This window comes from Antechinus flavipes, chromosome 1 (assembly GCF_016432865.1).
Source record: "Antechinus flavipes isolate AdamAnt ecotype Samford, QLD, Australia chromosome 1, AdamAnt_v2, whole genome shotgun sequence".
Classification (NCBI taxonomy): domain Eukaryota; kingdom Metazoa; phylum Chordata; class Mammalia; order Dasyuromorphia; family Dasyuridae; genus Antechinus; species Antechinus flavipes.
Genome location: NC_067398.1, coordinates 679,957,475 through 679,977,141, shown reverse-complemented (window position 1 = coordinate 679,977,141; position 19,667 = coordinate 679,957,475). Strand labels below are relative to the sequence as shown.

Below are 19,667 nucleotides of genomic sequence, written 5' to 3'. Positions count from 1 at the left end.
TCCAATGAAACTCAGTTAAGTCTCTTTGTCAGAGAAATCCACTTCCATCAGAATACATCCTCATACAATATCGTTGTCGAAGTGTATAATGATCTCCTGGTTCTGCTCATCTCACTTAGCATCAGTCCATGTAGGTCTCTCCAAGCCTCTCTGTATTCATCCTGCTGGTCATTCCTTACAGAGCAATAATATTCCATAACATTCATATACCACAATTTACCCAGCCATTCTCCAATTGATGGGCATCCATTCATTTTCCAGTTTCTAGCCACTACAAACAGGGCTGCCACAAACATTTTGGCACATACAGGTCCCTTTCCCTTTTTTAGTATCTCTTTGGGGTATAAGCCCAATAGAAACACTGCTGGATCAAAGGGTATGCACAGTTTGATAACTTTTTGGGCATAATTCCAGATCGCTCTCCAGAATGGCTGGATTCGTTCACAACTCCACCAACAATGCATCAGTGTCCCCGTTTTCCTGCATCCCCTCCAACATTCATCATTATTTTTTCCTGTCATCTTAGCCAATCTGACAGGTGTGTAGTGATATCTCAGAGTTGTCTTAATTTGCATTTCTCTGATCAATAGTGATTTGGAACACTCTTTCATGTGAGTGGTAATAGTTTCAATTTCTTCATCTGAAAATTGTCTGTTCATATCCTTTGACCATTTATCAATTGGAGAATGGCTTGATTTTTTATAAATTTGAGTCAGTTCTCTATATATTTTGGAAATGAGGCCTTTATCAGAACCTTTAATTGTAAAGATGTTTTCCCAGTTTGTTACTTCCCTACTAATCTTGTTTGCATTCTTTCTGTTTGTACAAAGGCTTTTTAATTTGATATAATCAAAATTTTCTATTTTGTGATTGGTAATGGTCTCTAGTTCATCTTTGGTCACAAATTTCTTTCTCCTCCACAAGTCTGAGAGATAAACTATCCTATGTTCCTCTAATTTATTTATAACCTCGTTCTTTATGCCTAGGTCATGGACCCATTTTTGATCATCATCATTTGATTGATTATCTGAATTCTCTACAAGGGATTCATCTGACCCATGGTTGGGGGATGGAAGATAACTAGTAGACAGATAGCAGGAGAAAAGTAGAAATAAGAGGAACAGGATGTAAGGAGGATAAAAAGGAAGATAAGATAGTTTTTACTTTTATAGGTTTTAAGAATGAAAAGTTCTTGTAGATGGCTAACAACAATTAACTAACAATTGTTAATAATCTTATAGACTTCAGGTATGGATCCAAAACTGTACAGAATTGTCAATAGAATGTTAAATGATGGTATCACGTTAAGAATTTTCTGATTGTTCTTGGTTTGAGCTGTTAGCTTCTCCACTTTCTCCTGATAATTCATAATTGAATTGAAGCAAAGGATATTGGAAGAGTGGAAGTGGAGCAGGTGCCAAATCTGAAGTCAGTAAAACTTATTTTCCTGAGTGCAAATCTGGCCTCACACATTAGCTTTGTGTCCCTGAACAAATCATTTAACCCTCTTTTCTCTGTCTCCTTTCACACAGTTCTCTCTGGTAACAAGAGCCACAAACATCAACTTCTTACAACAGAACTGACTAACATAGTAACTGAATCTGTCCATAAATGTCATTCTGCATTTATGGTCCCTCTCTACCAAAAGGAAGAAAATATATGCATCATTTTGTGTAATGTATATATTCATATTAGTGAACGAGAGAACTGTTAAGTACCATGCTAAATTAGATAATTATTGTCTCTATCAATTCCACTGTCTTAGTACCTTGTAAGAATCTTTACACACATTCATTTATATATTACAAAGCTACTCCAATTCCATCACCAATAGTAATAACTTGAATTTATAAAGTACTTTTTAAATTCTTTTAAAAATCACTATTATATATGTTATCTTTTCTAGCCCACATAAAAATCCTTGGAGTATAGGTAGTTAAAAAGAAAAATCTCTGAACTAGGAATACAAAAAACTGATTTACATAGTGTGTGTCCTTGTATTCAATAGTCACATCTTTGATCAAATCATTTATTGTAGATGAGCCTTAGTTTTCCTCATCTGTAAAATGGAGATGAGGCCTGCCTTACCTAATTTAAGCATACTTGAGGCTCAAATGAGAGCATGTATGTATGAAAGTGCTTCAGAAGTGTAACAAACTGATAGATATATTTATTATTCTCCCTTTTACAGATGAGAAAACTGAGGAATGGAAGTAAAAGTCACTTGCTCAAAATCACCTGGCCAGTAAAAGATTAAGCCAGGATTACTGATCCCAGATCTACTGTCTACCATTATACCCTTTTGCTTTTATCTCTTAAGTGCAAAGGAAGGATCAGACTCCTTTCCCTCTCTTACCTTCCCAACTTGTGACTTCCTTTCTCCTTTGAAGCTCTCTTGTTGTGATAAAGGTCCACAAGTAGGACTTGCGCTGGATTATAAACCTACTGAGGGAGGACACTGTTTGGGGATTATAGATGATAGTCTTTTAATCCTATCTGCAACCCTTTTCAAGTTAAGTCCTGCCACCCCTATCTATATAGTAAATACATATTTATCTCAGTGAGCAAAGTGAGAATGGGAAAGTATATTTACTAATATGTAGATGTGGGTATATATTTTCATACCAAGTAGAAATGACATTTTATTATTCCTAGTTTGGGTTTATCAATGCCAATGTAGCTTTCTATTAGGATACAAGGTTGTGAATTGATAATAATTCAGTTCTTTTGTCTTATATCCCATCCTTTTTTATCCTTGAGGTTGGTCTGACTCTTTTTCTAAGTTCTTCGTGTGCCTCTGAAATGATGAGACTCTGAGTAGACCACAGAAGTGTTGTACTTGTAGATTGTTAGCCTACTAGCTAAGTCCCCAAATTTTCAATATATATAGCCCTCCCAAACTATTTCTAATTTGTTAGATTTCCTTTGAAGACAAGTCTGTCAACTTTGGCATAAACAAATTTTTTTGTGACTTTAAAAAAAGAAAAGTTTGTGGTTGGCAGATAGTTCAAGAAGAAGGTGCTCTTTCTATTCCATTAGGCTCCTCCCAATGGGGATGGAAAGGACACTAGTGGGACTAGAACACCTACGAACAAGGATCTGTGATTCAAGGCTCTAGATTGGTATAATGCAGAATGCAATAGGATGAGTCAAGAGGTCTAGTTTTGAGCTAAGGGGCTTTAGAGTCCTTTTAGTTCTAAAATTCTCCTAATTGTACAATTAACTACTTGACATCTATCCCAGAAAGAGCGAGGAAAGGGTCAGTTTTGTGACTTTTAGTGTAAAAATAAAAATTCAGTCTACAATTACTAATTGTAATCCCTGGAGATCCAAGGGAGTGGATAGAGTCATTTGCCTAAAAGTAACTGCTCTTACATTCTTCTGGAAGACTATAACATGTATCAGATAAATACACAAGGAAAAATGAGGAGTGAGAGAGACTGAGAACTGAGGAAATCAGCAACAGTGTCATAGAGCAGGTGACATAGGAGCCTTGAAGGAAGAGGAGGGCATACAGTTTAAGTATCAGGTGACAGCTTATATGAATAACAAAGATGAAGAGTGTTCTTTTGACTGATCTCTGAACTAAACTAAACCTGAATGAAAGTTTTTTTCAGAAAAAAAAAATCTTAGCCATTTTAACTATATTTATTTATAATAATTATATTTAATTATATATTTTAAAGTTATATAGGATTTCTTTATCTGAAGTCCAAGAGCCTATTTAGAAGTGGGGGGGGGGGGAACCAAAACTTTTAATAAATGTATTTCCATATAATTAGTTTCCTTTATAAGCTTATATATTTAATTTTGTTCATTTAAAAACATTCTGAGGAGCAGTCCAAAGGCTTCTCCAATCAGGCTGCTAAAGGGGTCCAGGACACACAGAAAGGTTGAGAAATCCTGGACTAGACCAGTATTATCTTTGGATGAAATCTAAGGTCAGGCACTTAAAAGGAGATGCAGAATTCAGGACAAGAAGATTAGATGATGACTGAAATTAACCACAGGGAAATTAAGGTAGATTGAGAGAAGGGATCCACTCTAACATGTTCTCTTTTATTCCTCTCTTGGTGTATAGAGGCTACGGACAGAGAACCGGCTCCTGAAGCAGCGGATTGAAACACTAGAGAAGGTGAGGGGCATCCCTATCTGCTTCTAGGAGCATTCTCTTTTCCAGAGGGACCCCAGTCCCCGAATGCTTCACCTGGGCATCCTAACTTACCTGGACCCCCCCCCCCCATTCTGAACTGTCTGGAGGCTGATTGCCAGTTCCATTCCTGGAGAATCCCATTTCCTTTTATTATTGCATTGCAGAGACCACCTTTGTGGTGGAGTGGACAATTATTAACCTGAACTGAATATTGTCATTCATCCTGCAAGACCAAGGCCTAGGGTCTGAGTAACCATGTCCTGTGGGCAGCACTTCATGTTGGTTTGTGACAGCGTTCCTACTATCTTTCACTGTCAGTGATGCTGTGATTTGTAATGGGATATAAAATGAGACTGTGATATAATTTCACTGATGCTTGAGTGGCATTGTAATTAACTCTATGGGTTGCTTATGCCGTAACTGTTATTGTAAATGCCATAATCTATATATATAGACAAGTTCTAAAAAGATAAATATAGATAGATAAATATATATATATACATATATATATACACACACAGAGAGAGAAATAATGTTTCCCTGAATGATGCTAAAACTTAATCTATCTTAATTAAATTTGGGATATAGCTGGTTTTAATTGTATTGCCACATACTAGGTGACAATATGCCCAGCAATGTTAACTTTGACAATCCAATAAATGCTTATTTAAACTGTACCACTGACCCTTTGGTGCTACTAGCAGAGGGACAAATTCCAGTTTTGATGGCATTAAAAGGGAAGGTGGAAGAGAGGCTCTATGGTGGAAGCGAGATATAGGCCTATGATCTTCTTTCCCCTCTCTCAGCCTGCATCCCAGGCTTGCTCTGGACATAACTGAAAACCTTTTTCCTCTTTGGTCATTTTGCTAGGGACAAACAACTTCATTAAAATTCTGTTTTCTTTGTTATGTAGCCTAGAAATATGTCATGATGTGTGAGGATTTTTTTTAATATATACATGAGAACAAAAAAAAAAGTAAAACTCTCAAATATATTTTTAAAAAGTAAAAAACTGATGTAGAGAATAAAAAATTCCCTCTGTTACTATAGCAACTCTGTTTAGAGAACCTCTTAAACTGATTTGTGAACAGATGATAATGCTGGAAAAGAAGGGGGTGGGATTGGGCCGGAAGCAATATACCCTACTATTTCTACTTCATCAGATGCTCCAGATACTACTTCTCCCTTTCCCCAATCATTAGCCCATGTATATTTTTGTGGGACTGAAGCAGTATTAGCCTTGGCTGTCTTCTGGATTCCTGCCTATGGCCTCTGGCCCTCAGCCTGTTCTTTCTACCTTGCTTGTAGCTCTAGTCTACTGTGCTAGTAACTGCCGGTTATTGTCATGTTTTTCTTCTCTCCCCTTCCCCACATCCCATCCCTTCTGCTCTACCTCTTCCCCTTTTCGGGATCTCCTCCCTGGGTTTCGGTAGGAGAGTGCTGCTCTGGCTGATAGGTTAATCCAGGTACAGTATTTTTTTTTCTTCCTACCCATCTCTGATTTCCATCTGCACTCCATGCTTTTTCTGCCAATGCCTACCTCTCCAGTGGTTGCAGTTGTTTCTTGAACTTGTGTGTATGTGGGCAGCTCTTTGGGGAAGAGGTGGGAAATGTTCCTGTATAAAGGATAGGGGGAAGAAGTGGGTTTCACACAGTGCATGTAATAAGTTTCTCTCTACCTCTAAACAAGTAGCCATTTGTGGAATTATTGGATGCACGATGATGCTTTTTTCAGAGTTTTCCTGCAGTGATTGTGAGTATGTGTATCTAGGGAGAGAGGATAGTTTTCCCTTATTGAAGTGTATATGGGATAGGAAAGAGGGGAGAGATAGAGAAGAAAGATTTCTCTGAAGGATAAGAGTGTGTGTTTGTGTGTGTGTGTGTGTGTGTGTGTGTGTGTGTGTGTGTGTGTGTACATCTGAACCACCATTCTGTTTTTTCAGTCTTCTCTTTGTCCTTCCATCACAAATATGAAATGCATCTTATGCCAGCGCTTGGCTTCTAATCTAACTCACCTACCTGTTTCACTGAACCATCTTTTCCAGAAACTTTCTACACTGAGCTTAGGTGGGAAAAGTCCACATTTGTTTTTGTTTTTTATGGGGATGGCAGCAGTGTGGATTTATGGAAAAGTGGAATCTTTAAAACAGACCTTTGAAAATTAGCTAGTTTAATTTCCCATCCATTCAATGAAAGAATGTCTTCAAGAAAACATTCTTGAAGTATGCTTTTATTTCCTTCAATAGGTTGTCTTGGATAAATTTTATCATATAAGGTAAATTGCCCAAGAGCTAGGGATTCAATAAAATATATGGATCTGGTTTGCTAGCTGCTCCTTCACCTGCTGTCCCCATCCCTATTTCTAAACCCTTAAAACATTAATTTATTTGCTTACAAGACATAAGAGAAGAAATGATGATCCAGACTGGGGCAGGGAACTTCTAGACCAGTTTTTCTGTATCTTCATTTGTTGTTAGATTTTAATTTCCTTAAAAACTAGGATTGTATCTTCATTTTATGACCCCTTTAGAATCTTTGCACAGGATAATGAAAAGAGCTTTGGATCTTGCTTCAGACCTCGGTGCCAATATCAGCTCACTAAATTGCTTTGTGATTTTGGGCAAGTCACTGAGCTCTTGGGTTTATGTCCCTGAAATGTCTTGAGGCCTTAGTTGTCTTGATGGATTTAGCAAACACTTAAGTGCCTCCTTACTACTTCTAAAACTGTGATTTCAGCCCCATAATGATGCAGATTACAATCTCTCCATGCCTCACTAGTCTTTATATTGACTTGTTGTGGCCTTTTAAAAAAAAAAAGAAAAGATAAAAATCATGGTCTGCTGTGTAAATCTGGAAAACATCTACTCTGGTTAACCTTTATGAACATAGTCACCCAGTCTATGCCATCCATGTTTTATCATCTATAAAATGAGAAAAGTGAACTAAACTATCATTAAGTCCCTTCCAACTTTTACATTCTGTGGCTTAAGTGCTTTCTTATCCATTATTTCATGTGATTCTTGTAGCACCCCTATGAGAAGCCTTGCCACACACCAGCAATGCTTTGCTGCTGCTTTAATGACTCTTTAGTTCCCTGTATTCCCCCAAAGACTCAGGAAAACAGCATTCTTCCTGTTACAGAGTTAAATAGGAGCAGGACAGATTTGCTGTCCCATGGAGCATCTGTCAGTAGAGCATTTAGGCTACCAAGCGCTGCTTTATTTTTTAGCCCTGTGTACATTGAGGTCCCTGAGAGGACCTGGAGTTGGTAGGAACAATAGAAGTACCCTTAGTGTCAGGTTAGGCTATTAGGATCCTGGGTTCCTGGCAAACTTGGCTCATCTTCTTTCCTACTCCTGACAGTTTGATGCTTCACTTTTTCCTTTCTCACAAAGCTTTTAATCACTACCTTTTCTCCTTCTCTTTTTTTTCTCCTTCACCATCTTCTAGCACCTGACCATGAAGCCTAACCACTCTGCCATGTCCAGCACGCCTTTTGTCTCACGTGTCCCCTTGGAACCCAGACTCCATCTTTGTGTGGCATGGGGTGGGGACCAAGAGTTGGGGGGGGGGCAGAGCCTGGGAGGCAGAAGCATGAAGAATCCCCCTATAACTGGTCTTCCTTTCTCCTTTAGGGGCAGGTCACCAGAGCCCAAGAGGCCGAGGAGAACTATGTCATCAAAAGGGAGTTAGCTGTGGTGAAGCAGCAGTGCAGCTCAGCCACTGAGAACCTCCAAAAGGCTCAGAGCACCATCCGGCAGCTCCAGGAGCAGCAGGTAAGCCCTGAGTGCCATATCAAGCAGGAAGGAAAAGGGGCCAAGGGGATGCTGGTACTTAGCCTGGCAAGCTGGCCCTCCCAAAGGTGTTTATGCCCTGCAAACGTGAACAGGTGACAGATTTAGGCTGAGCCTAATACACCAAAGGGAGAGAAATCCAGGAAGAAAGCTCTGAGACAAGTCATCCAGAGTTAGGAATCCTAGCAAGGAGACAAAATATTGAATTTGGTGTCAGACAGCTTGAGCTCAAATCCCCAATCTGCCAGTTATTAGGTGCATGGAGGGAGGGGCTTGGTCAGGCAGTCAGACAACAGCATTTATATTAAGTACCAACTGTGGGCCAAGCATTGAGCTAAGGGCTGGGAATACCAAAGGAATAAAATGGGCATAAGACGATTCCTACTTTTAAGGAGTTCCTAGACTTAACGAAGGAGACAACGTGGAAACAAGCATGCAAAAATGAGATGTAGTGTCAGGAAGGATCAGATTCAAATCCTAACTCAGCTATTCACTGAGCCAAACTCAGTCTCAGTTTCCTCATCCACAGAATGGGATGATGACAGCATACTCATACAAACACCTGCAAACTGTAAAGCATCATAAACCTGCAGCCTCTTATTATCTATGGGACCAAATAAGTCTCTGTACCTCTGTCAGCCTCAGTTTGCTCATCAGTCAAATAAGGCTCACAAGAGCTGACTCCATCCCTCATGGAACTGTTCTAAGAGAGTCCTTCTCAAACCTCACAAAACAAAATGCTCACATTGATTGGACAAGTCATTCCTCTATCCTCAGGCTCTATTTCTGCTTCTCTGAGATGAGAGGTTCAGCCTGAGCCTTGTGAAAAGAATTGGGGGCTGGGGCAGCTGGGAGGAGAGTGGGGACAGACACTGACTTAGCTAAGGACACTTGTCTTAGAGTCACCTGGACACCCCTGAGAGCTGTGCTCTTACCCTAAAGCAAGTTCCAATGGAGCACAGGTGCTCTTGGATGCTCTTCAGGCGTCATTCTCATATGAGCATCCCAAGTTGTGTGATTCAGTGGATTGTGTTGAGCCTGGCATCAGGAAAACCTCAGTTCAAGTCCCATCTCAGACCCTTCCTGGCTATGTGACCTCTGACAAGTCCTTTAACCTTTGTCTGCTTCAGCTTCCTCACCTATAAAATGGGGATTGTTGTAGCACCTGCCTCCTAAAGCTGTAGTAAAAGAGCAAATGACAATATTTGTAAAGCACGATATAAATGCTAGCCTTTGCTAGCTAGCTATCAATAAGCTTATTAGCAAGGAACCTGTACCTGGGCTAGCAGGCCATGGAACTCTAGTCTAAGCTATCATCCCACACACATACAGATGGCCAACAATTGACTAGATTTTCTCCCCCTCCCCCCCAACTCAAGGAAACCTTCCTAAGTCTACACCGGGCAAAGTATGATCATCCCCTTATGAATTCTTGGAAACGCTTTTGTATCCAAGCGGCTATATGATGGAGAATTTTTTTTCACAGTGAGCTAAACACACACAAGAAGTATCTTATTAATCCCCCAAATCCTATAGCAGCATGGAGGTAACCCTATGTTACCAAGGTTACTGGGGAAGTGATTTCTGTGGAGCAGGGGCTAGCCATCCCCATCAGCTACTGACAACTACTGCCCCAAGGAGGCACCCTGGGAAGAGAAGGGGCAGCATGTTCCAAGCATGTTGAACCTCAGACTCCAGTGAAGAGAGCCCAGGACCCTGAACCCAAGAGCCTTAGGAATAGCCATGCCTTCCAGGCTACCATCTATACTTCTAGGCCAGCTCTACAGCCATCCCTGAGAAAAGAAAGCAGTAACCAAGGACAAGGGACCCCAGACTTCTGATCCTGCTTCTTCCCATCCCAACCCCTCAGTCATCATTTGGGAAACAGATGTGACCTGATCACTGCTTCTGCAAATGTGCCCCTGCTCTCCCCTCAACACTCACAACCTCTGCATGTCAGGAGAAGGTTTACCCCCAAAGTTTTTGGCATTGTCAAATGGTTCTACACCAAAATTAGATGATTTTATCTGCTTTCTCATCACCCTAAGAACCATGGGTCCTTTCCATTTTACTTGCAGCTGGAACTGCAAAGAATATGTCTTTTTTCCCCATTAGAATATGAATGAAAATGAGCTTTTTCTGTTTATTATCTCCTGTATTAGTACAGTGCTTTGGACAGATAAAGTGCTTTAAAAATGATTTTTCGTTCATAAATTCAGCCTGACAAGTTCTACTCACCCTGGAAAGCCATTCAATACCAACTGTCTAATTTCCAAGGACCAACCTGGCTAAGTTCAGAGAGGTTTATTATCATCAGATTAGCCACTCGATAATGAATCCTTTTGCCACGACAATCCATGAAACAAAAAATTTAAAATGTCCCTTAGTTCCAAGTGGCCTCCTTCTATTTCTTCAGTGGCAGAGTGGTATAAAGGAGAGAAGATGCCAAAAATCACACATAATAACATTAGTTAAGTGGTTTTTTACTGGAGGAACTGAATCAATTCAATTTTAACTTTTTTGCCAAAAATGAATCCAGAAGACAAAGAAAGTGGCAGTTAAATGGAAAGATTGCTCATAGGCTCTCCATAGGCCTTATGGTTAGTTATTGTGCATACGAAACTAATAAGCAACATCGTTTCATGAGATATTTGATCCTCTATGTTATATTCAAGATAAACATTTGCAAGAAGATAATAAAATAATTATAGTTTGTGTATCGTAAAGATATTGATCAAATAGAAAAAAAAGAGCTTCCCTTCAATTAATTTTTATGTATTTTAATACTTTGTAATTTTAGTGTTAAGGTGAACATGGAGAAGATGGGGGAGGGGGAGAGGGAAGTGTTGGAAAGCATGTTTGAAAGTGAGAAATGAAAGCAGCCAAAGGATTATAATTCAGAAGTCATATAATATGTCACAAATATATTCTTTGAGAAGAGAGCCAGGAAATACTGAATACACTAAGTGTCAGATAACACAAAAATGAGATTGTTTATATTTTAACAGACAGAAAAAAACAAGTGGGAGCCATTTCCATGTCAGCTGTGTGTACAGCCAGACCATTAATTTGTTAGCGAGCAGGTCAAAATCAGCATCATGTTAGAAGAAATAAAAAAAAAAAAAAAAAGAAGAAATTACATAATTGAGCCAAGTCTAATCTGACTTTGTTAAATGGGCTGTTGATGTGGAAAAATGAAAAGTAAATTAAAGAACAGACATCAACACTGGCTGTCACTATTTCCTTAAGAAGTTTAACTGATATAAATCAGTTACTACAGTAGTAAGAGTAGCAAAAGGTTCCCTCAAATTCCCTCCCAGAAGCTTCTTCCGCCAGCAAACCTTAATATTTTTGCCAAACAAAGAAAGGTTATGCCTCAGAACAATGGCTGATTAAAAATCTAACCTCATTCTTAAATTCATACAGAGGAAGATGATGAAATAATTGAGTAATATTGTTTCACAAAACAAGAAGATGCTGTGAAAAGAAAGGCATGTTTTCAGAAAGCTTGGTAAAAAGTTGAATGAAATCAATCATACTGAAAACATTTAAATGAAATTTAAAAGAAGAAAATGAATGGGAAAATGGGGGAAAATCTGTTAAGATTTTTATCATTAAGTCTTTTTTAATGGTAGTAAAACTATACTTGACCTACTTATATCTCAGTCTCTAAATTACTTGAATTACTACATAGGAAACAGAAATGACACCAGAAACAAAGGCAGAAAGAACAGCTAGACTGGAGTTGTGTACAAAGGATATCTGCAGAAGGTAACACAGTTTGGAAGGTGTTGAGAGCCTGATCCCCAAGTTATCTAAAAGGACAGATATAAGAATATTGGAAAGAATATTGAATATTATCTCAAAAAAAGGCATCTGAGAAAATAGTGGTTAACTCTACTTGTGTTACCAGTTCTACAAAACTATAGGAGAAAAATCTACAAAAGCATTGAGAGAATTCTTGAAGAGTTGAGAAGGGAGCAGTTTGACTTTCACCAATGATATTTTCTAGGCTTCATCTTTATAACTAAGTGGTCACTGAGCAAATGTGCCCACATACACACACAGTGAAAATGACCAAGAATTGACAATTGAAAAAATGTAGTGTTTGATTTGGTACAACAAAATGCTACCTCAAAGGTTCCACTCCAACAATGTAACTCCCATGCATGTCAAATTAATTCAAGCTTCCTTAAAAGATGTAAGGGGGTATATAACTCTGTTCAAACTTCTGATGATTAATGTCAAATGATAGATGAAATAAGGCAACATAATCACCAATGTGTTTGAAATCATTATCAAAAGCCAGCACAGAGTTCATTTGGAAAAGCAGTTCATTATATTTGATTAGAATCTCCAGATGTTCTTGTTGCAGATGACACTGTTTTAATTTCATTAAATCCCCAAATATTTAGGAGCCTCCTCAGTGACAGCCACAGTCACTTGAGTGTTCAGCTCGATCCATATCTATACAGGAAAAACTCAAGTAGGTGAAGTTTGCCCATGGTTCAGGCTGTGATATAAAGCTATGAGAACAATCCATAGAACTTGCCCATCGATACGTTTGTCTTGGACAAATTCTGTGGACGAACCATAAATGGTCCAGATTTGGACGACAGGAGGGGAGCAATCTGGAATGCCTTTGGAAAAATATACAGTGTTTATAATGGTTCAAAGCTTCTCCCTGAAACAAAAGCCCATCGTTGTAATGTTTTTATTCACTCTGCTGCTACTATAGGGCTGTGAATCATGGTACTCCATGGTCTCCAAAGAATTGAAGTTGAGGATCACCCAATGGCAATAAAATGGTACATAGTGGAGATAAGTAGGCTAAAATATTACTAATGATGTACTAATAATGTTTTGCATAGGCAAAACAGGCTAATAGATTACAGCCGAGAGATGTGTGACTAGAAAAGGAAGAGACGAGGCATATGGCAACAGTGATACGGTGGAAAGAGTACTGAGTTTGAATTCAGAAGTCTCAGCTCTTCCACTTAATGCTTATGTGACCTCGAGCAACTTCCTTAAATAGAGCAGGACCTTCCTTTCCTAATCTCAAATGGAGAGGTTGGACTATATAATTTCTGAAGTCCCTTCCAGTTTGAAATCATCCTATAATGACTATTATCCATGAAATGGCAAGAGATTCAAAAGAGGACGCTTCCTCCCCCAAGTTGTTAGGTGAATCCCTGGTAGAGAATTTATTGGAGCACATGGAGAAGATATACAAAAGATTAGCAAATATAGACGAGTTCCACCATCGGAGATATAAGAGATCCACCCCAGCTCATCTAAATATTGAGGACCCCACTCTATGTGTATGTGTGTCTGTGTCTGTGTGGGTCTGTATGTGTGGATGTGGATGTGAGAGTGACAGAGACAGAGATGAAGAAAGACAGAAAAAGAGAAGGGACTGAAACTTTAGTTTCTAAGTCCCCTTTCCTAAGGAGCAGCTACATAATAATAGTTAATAATAGTTAATGATAGCTGATAATAGCACTTTAAGGTTTCTCAAGTGCCTTACATGTTATTTCATTTGCTATTTGATTTGATGTGATTTGAGTATGACCTTCTCCTAGGGAGCATAGAGAAGAGCTGAGCTTGCCTGGTAGGATACTGATGGCTTTCACTAGAGAGAAGATGCATTTCCCCAGGGTTTGCACCCCAGGATCTTTGGCCTTAGGAAAGAGAATGACCCATTCTTTGGTTCTTTATGAGCAAGAGCAAATGAAATATTCTCCTGGTTGGAGACAAAGTCAGTTCCAGCTTTTCTCCCCATCAGGCCAGGAACATCATTTTAGGACTCTTCATGGCCATGCCTTTGGATAAAGTGAGACCTGAGCATGGATCTGCATGCTTTGCCACTATATGCAAAGGCTCGAGACAGAACAGAAATATATGGTCCTCCCCAGATGCAAGATCCTTGAGGAATAGGCATGGATAATAATCAGTCATCAAACATTTATTAAGCAATTACTATGTGCCAGATAATATGTTAAGCACTGGAGATACAAAGAAAGGCCAAAATGCAAGGAACTTGCATTCTAATGGGACAGACAAAATTAAACAACCATGTATGCACTCAGTACATACAGAATAGACAAAAGGTAATCTCAGAGGGAAATTACTTGTAGAAGGGAGGGGGTAGGGTGGGAGGATCAGCCAAGGCCTTCAGCAGAAAGTAACATTTGAAGTGAGTTTTAAAAGAAGCCAGGGAAGCCCTGAGGTAGAGAGGATGGTGTAGAATGTTCCAGGAGAAGGCTTGGAGTTGGGAGATACCGTCATGTTAAGGAGTATAAGAAGGTCTTTGTGGCTGTTTCGGGAATGCATGGAAAGGAGTAAAAGATAAGACTATTAAGATAGGAAGAGGCAGAGTTGTGAAGAGATTTAAATGGAGGCAGCTAGGTCAGAGAGGTGGACAAAATTAGGGTTCTGGGAGATGCATAATCATAGAGGGCTAGAATTTTAGAATCCGAGTTGAAAGGTGTGTCAGAGATCATCTAGGTCAACTAGGCCAGGCTAACTAAAGTTATGAGTCCAATCTTTGTGTTCTTGGCTCCTCTGTCCTTAGTAGCCACTGAGATTAAAAGTAGGGTCTTTTAAACAGGATATCTGTGGTGAGTCCAGGGCCTCTGCCTCCTAGGAAGAAAAGTAGTCATCACCACTATAACCTGTTCAGTTCAGGGAACTTTCTTGGAGTCCCCCATAGGCACAGGGAAGCATCTGTCCTGGTCCCCAGCCTCAGACTTATTTCTTATCTGATCAACTGTCAACAGCTGCAGAAGCAGCAGTGCAACGGCTGCTCCATCCCCACCCCACCCTGCCCCCACTCCATTTTGTGGTTATGTCTGCCTTCACTCTGGAGCTAACAGGACACCCTGTTGGAGAAATCTGTTAGCTTTTTTTTTTCCCCCTGCAGTAAAAATTTAGCAGGTAAGGAGCACCCTGTTGTCTTCCATTCTATAGTACTTAGCATGAATCAGGGTCCAGTATAAGCAGGAAAGGCCTGAGGGCTGCTCTGTACACTGGCCAGACAAAACATCTAAAAAAGAATGTTTGTAAGTAAAGGCTAAAGGAACAAGGATGATTCGGCCAGGAAATAGAGATTGGTAGGAGATGGGAAACACAAAGGGCTCAAGACAATTCACTTGAATCTATTTGGGTCTCAAATTCTTCATCAGTACAATTGGGGAAATGGGGGACACTAGATGGACCTCTAAGATCATTTAAGGCAGCAGAAGATGTGAGGAAAAAGATTAAATTAGATTTTAAAGGGAGATCATTGGAACTAATAACTGAGGGAAATTTCAAAAAGGAGAAACAGAAAAAAGATAAAGAGGATAGGGATAGTAGGAGAAAGAGAGAAAGGGAGGAGAATGAGAGAAAGGGAGAGAGAGAGAGAAAATGTGTGTGTGTGTGTGTGTGTGTGTGTGTGTGTGTGTGTGTGTGTGATCATTTGATTCTCGCTGCACCCTATAGTAGGTATTGTTATTCCTCCTTTTATATAAGAGAAAATCAAGCTGATTTCTGATTTGCCTGTAGTCTCATAGTTATTAAGTTGTGGATGGAGAATTTTTTATCTGCTTTATCAGGTTGTCCCTCATAAATAAAAGTGTGTTGTTAGGTTGTCTTCATTACCACTTAGGTTTATTCTGCCTTTAGACTTTGTCCCCCATCCCCTTTCAGTGCCCTAGTCTTCCAAAAGTTGCCTGGTACCCTCATGCTATCCCATTTTCTCAGAAACCTCTAATGTGATATACCACCTAGGCCTGTCTACTCTGGACAATGAAATGGTCCAGATTTATAGGTTTTTTGTAATTGTTATTCTTCAGTAGTGTCTGATAGTGTCTAACTCATCATGATCCCATTTGGAGTTTTCTTGGTAACTGGTGTGATTTGCCATTTCCTCCTCCAAATATACAAATATTGATAGTGTTATGGTTTGTCCTTGTTCTTAAAGAGGACCATTATTCGGGAAGGTGATGTCATGACTTGCAAATGAGTTGGATTTGAGGAAGGAATTTGCACAGAGTTACCTTACACTTTCCTCTGGAGCTATCAGGATCTAGTGGCCAGATATAAATCAAGATGACTAGAGTGGCCCTGGATGCAGTGGAGGATCTTGGCCTTTTTAAGCTAAAGTCTTTTCCAGATTTCACTTCATCTGAAGCATTGGTATGAATAGTTAAATATATTTTTATTCTCCCTGAGGGGTAGTCTTGCCTAGGAAAATGGAAGAGGGCAGGGAAAACGAATAAATACTTGATTATCTTCCCCTTCATCCTCTAATCATCCTCTAATCATCTCCTTATCTTCAACTCTCATTTCATTGGACCATCAGGAGTCCTTTGATTCCAGATTCCAAATTCCAGCACCTGCCAGTGCTTGGAGAAACTTTTTGACCAGTGAACAGGAGCTGCATTTACTGGCTGGTCTTTCTTCCCCTGCCTCAAAGAGGCTTCCTTAACACTTAAAAGTAAAACCATAAACGTAAAACATTCCTTTTTAAAGGAATTTTTAATCAATGGCTTTTTCTGTCTGTTGATTTGTCATTCAGATACTTTTCACATATTGAATTTCCTTTTATAATAGTTGTCAACATGAAAAAAAGCCTAAGAGATGGAATCATTTCTCATTGTTCAGAGTTTGAATTTTGTAATGATTAAGATCACAAAAAACTGGGTCATAATTCTGACATATAGAAACTCTTTTAACATTTCAGTTTCTCTGCTGAGAAATGTTTCTGCTCTATTTCCCGTCCTATTGGAAACTTACTTTGAGTGTTTTTCCTGGTTATATCCTTGAAAAATCATTCTTCTTTTTCCAGAGTACTGACTTACTACATACTCACTGAGAGCAAAGCCTCATCTCTATGTCAAAAGAGACTTCATTTTCCACCATTATCCATGTTTCTCTAGAAAGCACAATTTCTCTCTTTTCTTGAAAGGTAAAGGATTTAACTTTTCTTGTTTAGTGAAAAGTTTTATTTTTTAAATCTAAGCCAAGATAGTAGTGACTCAAAACCCAGCTTCTTTCCCAGTTTTAATAATAATTGTACCAATAGCAATAATTATAATAATAGCCAGCATTTTCTATAGCACTTTAAAGTTGACAAATATGATCTCATAAGATCTTCAACAACCCTGAGAGGTAAGTGCTTTTATTAAGGAAACTGAGGCAGTGGCATTAGATGACTTGCCCCTGGGTCTCATGGCTAATAAATGCCTGAGGTTAAGTTTGAATTCATATCTTTATGACTCCAGACCCAGAGCTCTGTCCTCTATACCACTTTCCTTTTCCTAATAAAATACTTTAAAAGATGTGTAGTCAACTTAGTGTGGGTATTCTTTTCACAAATACAGCTTGCTAATCCCTCCACAGATACCACAATACCACAAATATCACAAATATGTGGTATTTCCCCTCATATTTTCCATAGAGGACCTCTATCTCATGTGATAGATTTCTCCTCCAGACCATTCTATTTGGGACTTCAGGAATCAAGAATCTGGATAAAAGAGTTGAAGTAGGGGGAGGAGAGGAGAGAAGGAAATGTTGAGAATAACTATGATATCACAAGGCCTCACCTGGATCCTTACAGGTCACTTTTGATCCCAAGACCATATTTAGAAAACAGTTGTTTATTTAAGTAGATCTCATACTTGGTTGGATATAGAGTGCTTAGCTAGGGCCACAAACCTTAACAGTCTTAACTTCCGTCCTCTGTTCACTCCCTTTATTCACTGTTGTTGAAGAACTATTCTCTGAATTTGGGGAACTGAGCCTCACCGTAGATTAAAATGTTTAATGCTATGTACACTTTTTTCTTTGTCATGTCATGGACTAACTGGTGAACAAGAGATGCCCATGCCCCAATAAGCACATATCTAAATGCTGAATGCAGGGCTCGACATAAACAGATTTTACCAGATCAGGTGCTCTTATTTTCTTATATTGTTGTGCTCATCCCTCAGAATTCAAAGATAGATGGTATACAGCCTTTCTTCCAGGAGGCAAATATAAAAATCACCCTGATACAAGAGAGAGAGAGAGAAATGCAAAGGAGAAGTCCAGGAAAAATGCAATGAAAAATTTAAAGAGAGAAAGATGACTTTTAATTGGAAGATCAGGAAAGGTTTCATAGAGAAAATATTATCTGAATTGAACCTTGAAGGAAGGAAGGAAAAACGTAGATGTGAGGAGAAGAGGGAGAATTCTAGGCATGGGAAATAGTGGGAGCAAAAACACAGAGTGTAAAAGGAAGGAGAACAATGGCAAATGAAGGCTTGTTCCATTTGGTTGGGAAAGGAAAGAAAGTGGTATGAAATGAGGCTAGACAAGTATGTTGGACCAAATGATGAAGGGCTTTTGAACGTTGGAATGAGGACCTTTTGGCATGTGTAACCACCAAAGATATCCAAATAGAGACCAGATGCATTCACCCCAGATGCTTTTCTTAGGCCTTGCCCATCCCCAGGCCCTGTTTCTCAGGGTAAGACTTCAGCAAACCCAGACTGTTAGAACTGGAAGAAAGCATTTAGTCTAACATCTTATTTTACAGTTGAGACTGAAACTCCGAGTGGTAATTATTTTACCGAGATCACAATCTGTTTGGGGTGTAGCCAGAATGAGAACCCAAGAATCCTTGCTCCCAAAGCCTCAGTGCTCTTTTTTTATGACAGTGTTTGATGGCTGGGAGTTCAGAGATAATGCCCAAGTTGTGGGTTGTTATATTTGACACTTCTATTCATAACTGCCCATTAATTGGTTTAAGTCCCAAGTAAAATCCCACCTTATACAGGAAACCTCCTGTAATCTCTCAGTTCCAGTTTTTTCCCTCTTATTAATCATTTGCTATTTATCTTATATAAGTTTGTTTTATATAAATTTGTATGTCTGTGTGTGTATGTGCATATACACACAGTCATCTCCCCGTTTAGATTATAAGCTTCCTGAGAGCAAGAATTGAATTGTCTCTTCTTATTCCTCCAATGTTTAGCACAGTTCCTGCTAAGCACACAAATGATTAATAAATGTCTACTGAGTGATTAATCAATTAAGTATAGTTAACAGGTGATGATAATTCTGTACGTCCCACCATATGCTTCATTTTCCCCTTTTAGTCTCTGGAAAAGACGATGATGAAACTGACTACAGAAGGTAGCAGCATGAGTTGAAAAGTTATAGTCACTTTTAGGGTACTAAATCCCTTTCAGGATTTAGCCTGCCAATTAAGGGCATGCCCCAACCTCATGGGATGTTTCCTTTCTCTAAGAAACTTATCCTTTCCATAAAATCCTTTTTATGCTCTCCCAATTCTGTTTCATATTTACCATTCCTGGTGTCTGTTTTATCCCACCATTTTGTCTGTAATCTCTTCCTCTAAATAAAACTACCATTTGTGGGGAAAAAAAAGAGAAAAGCAAAGTTATTACTAGCATTGCATGATCAAAACTGTGTTTCAAGGCAGACTAACTGGTTCTAGGGACAGCCTAGTGACTTTGAAAGGAGACGTGATTGAAAACTGGAATCCTGAAGACCTCCGACATGGAAGGGACTTTAGGGAACAGCCTATATGTACTTGAGCACTAGTCCTTACAAGAAATAAATCAGCTTCCATTTGATGCTCACTCAAAGAAAGCTCCCAAGGCAGCTTCAAGGTAGCCTTAAGCATTAGGAAATTTTCTCTTAAGCCAAAAAGTTCCCAGTCTGCATCT

The 19,667-nt window shown here is 39.1% G+C and overlaps 1 protein-coding gene across 4 annotated transcripts in view; it reads left to right on the top strand.

Moving 5' to 3' along the window:
* Positions 1 to 19,667, top strand: part of EVI5L (ecotropic viral integration site 5 like) — a 66,220-nt gene that overhangs the window by 34,348 nt on the left and 12,205 nt on the right. For 3 of the 4 annotated variants that reach the window (XM_051972495.1, XM_051972498.1, XM_051972497.1), the window contains exons 12-14: positions 4,082 to 4,135; positions 5,587 to 5,619; positions 7,789 to 7,929. In XM_051972495.1, coding sequence (XP_051828455.1) covers positions 4,082 to 4,135; positions 5,587 to 5,619; positions 7,789 to 7,929 — 228 coding nt within the window. The remainder of the gene's footprint in view (positions 1 to 4,081; positions 4,136 to 5,586; positions 5,620 to 7,788; positions 7,930 to 19,667) is intronic. The other variant, XM_051972496.1, reaches the window with a different exon arrangement.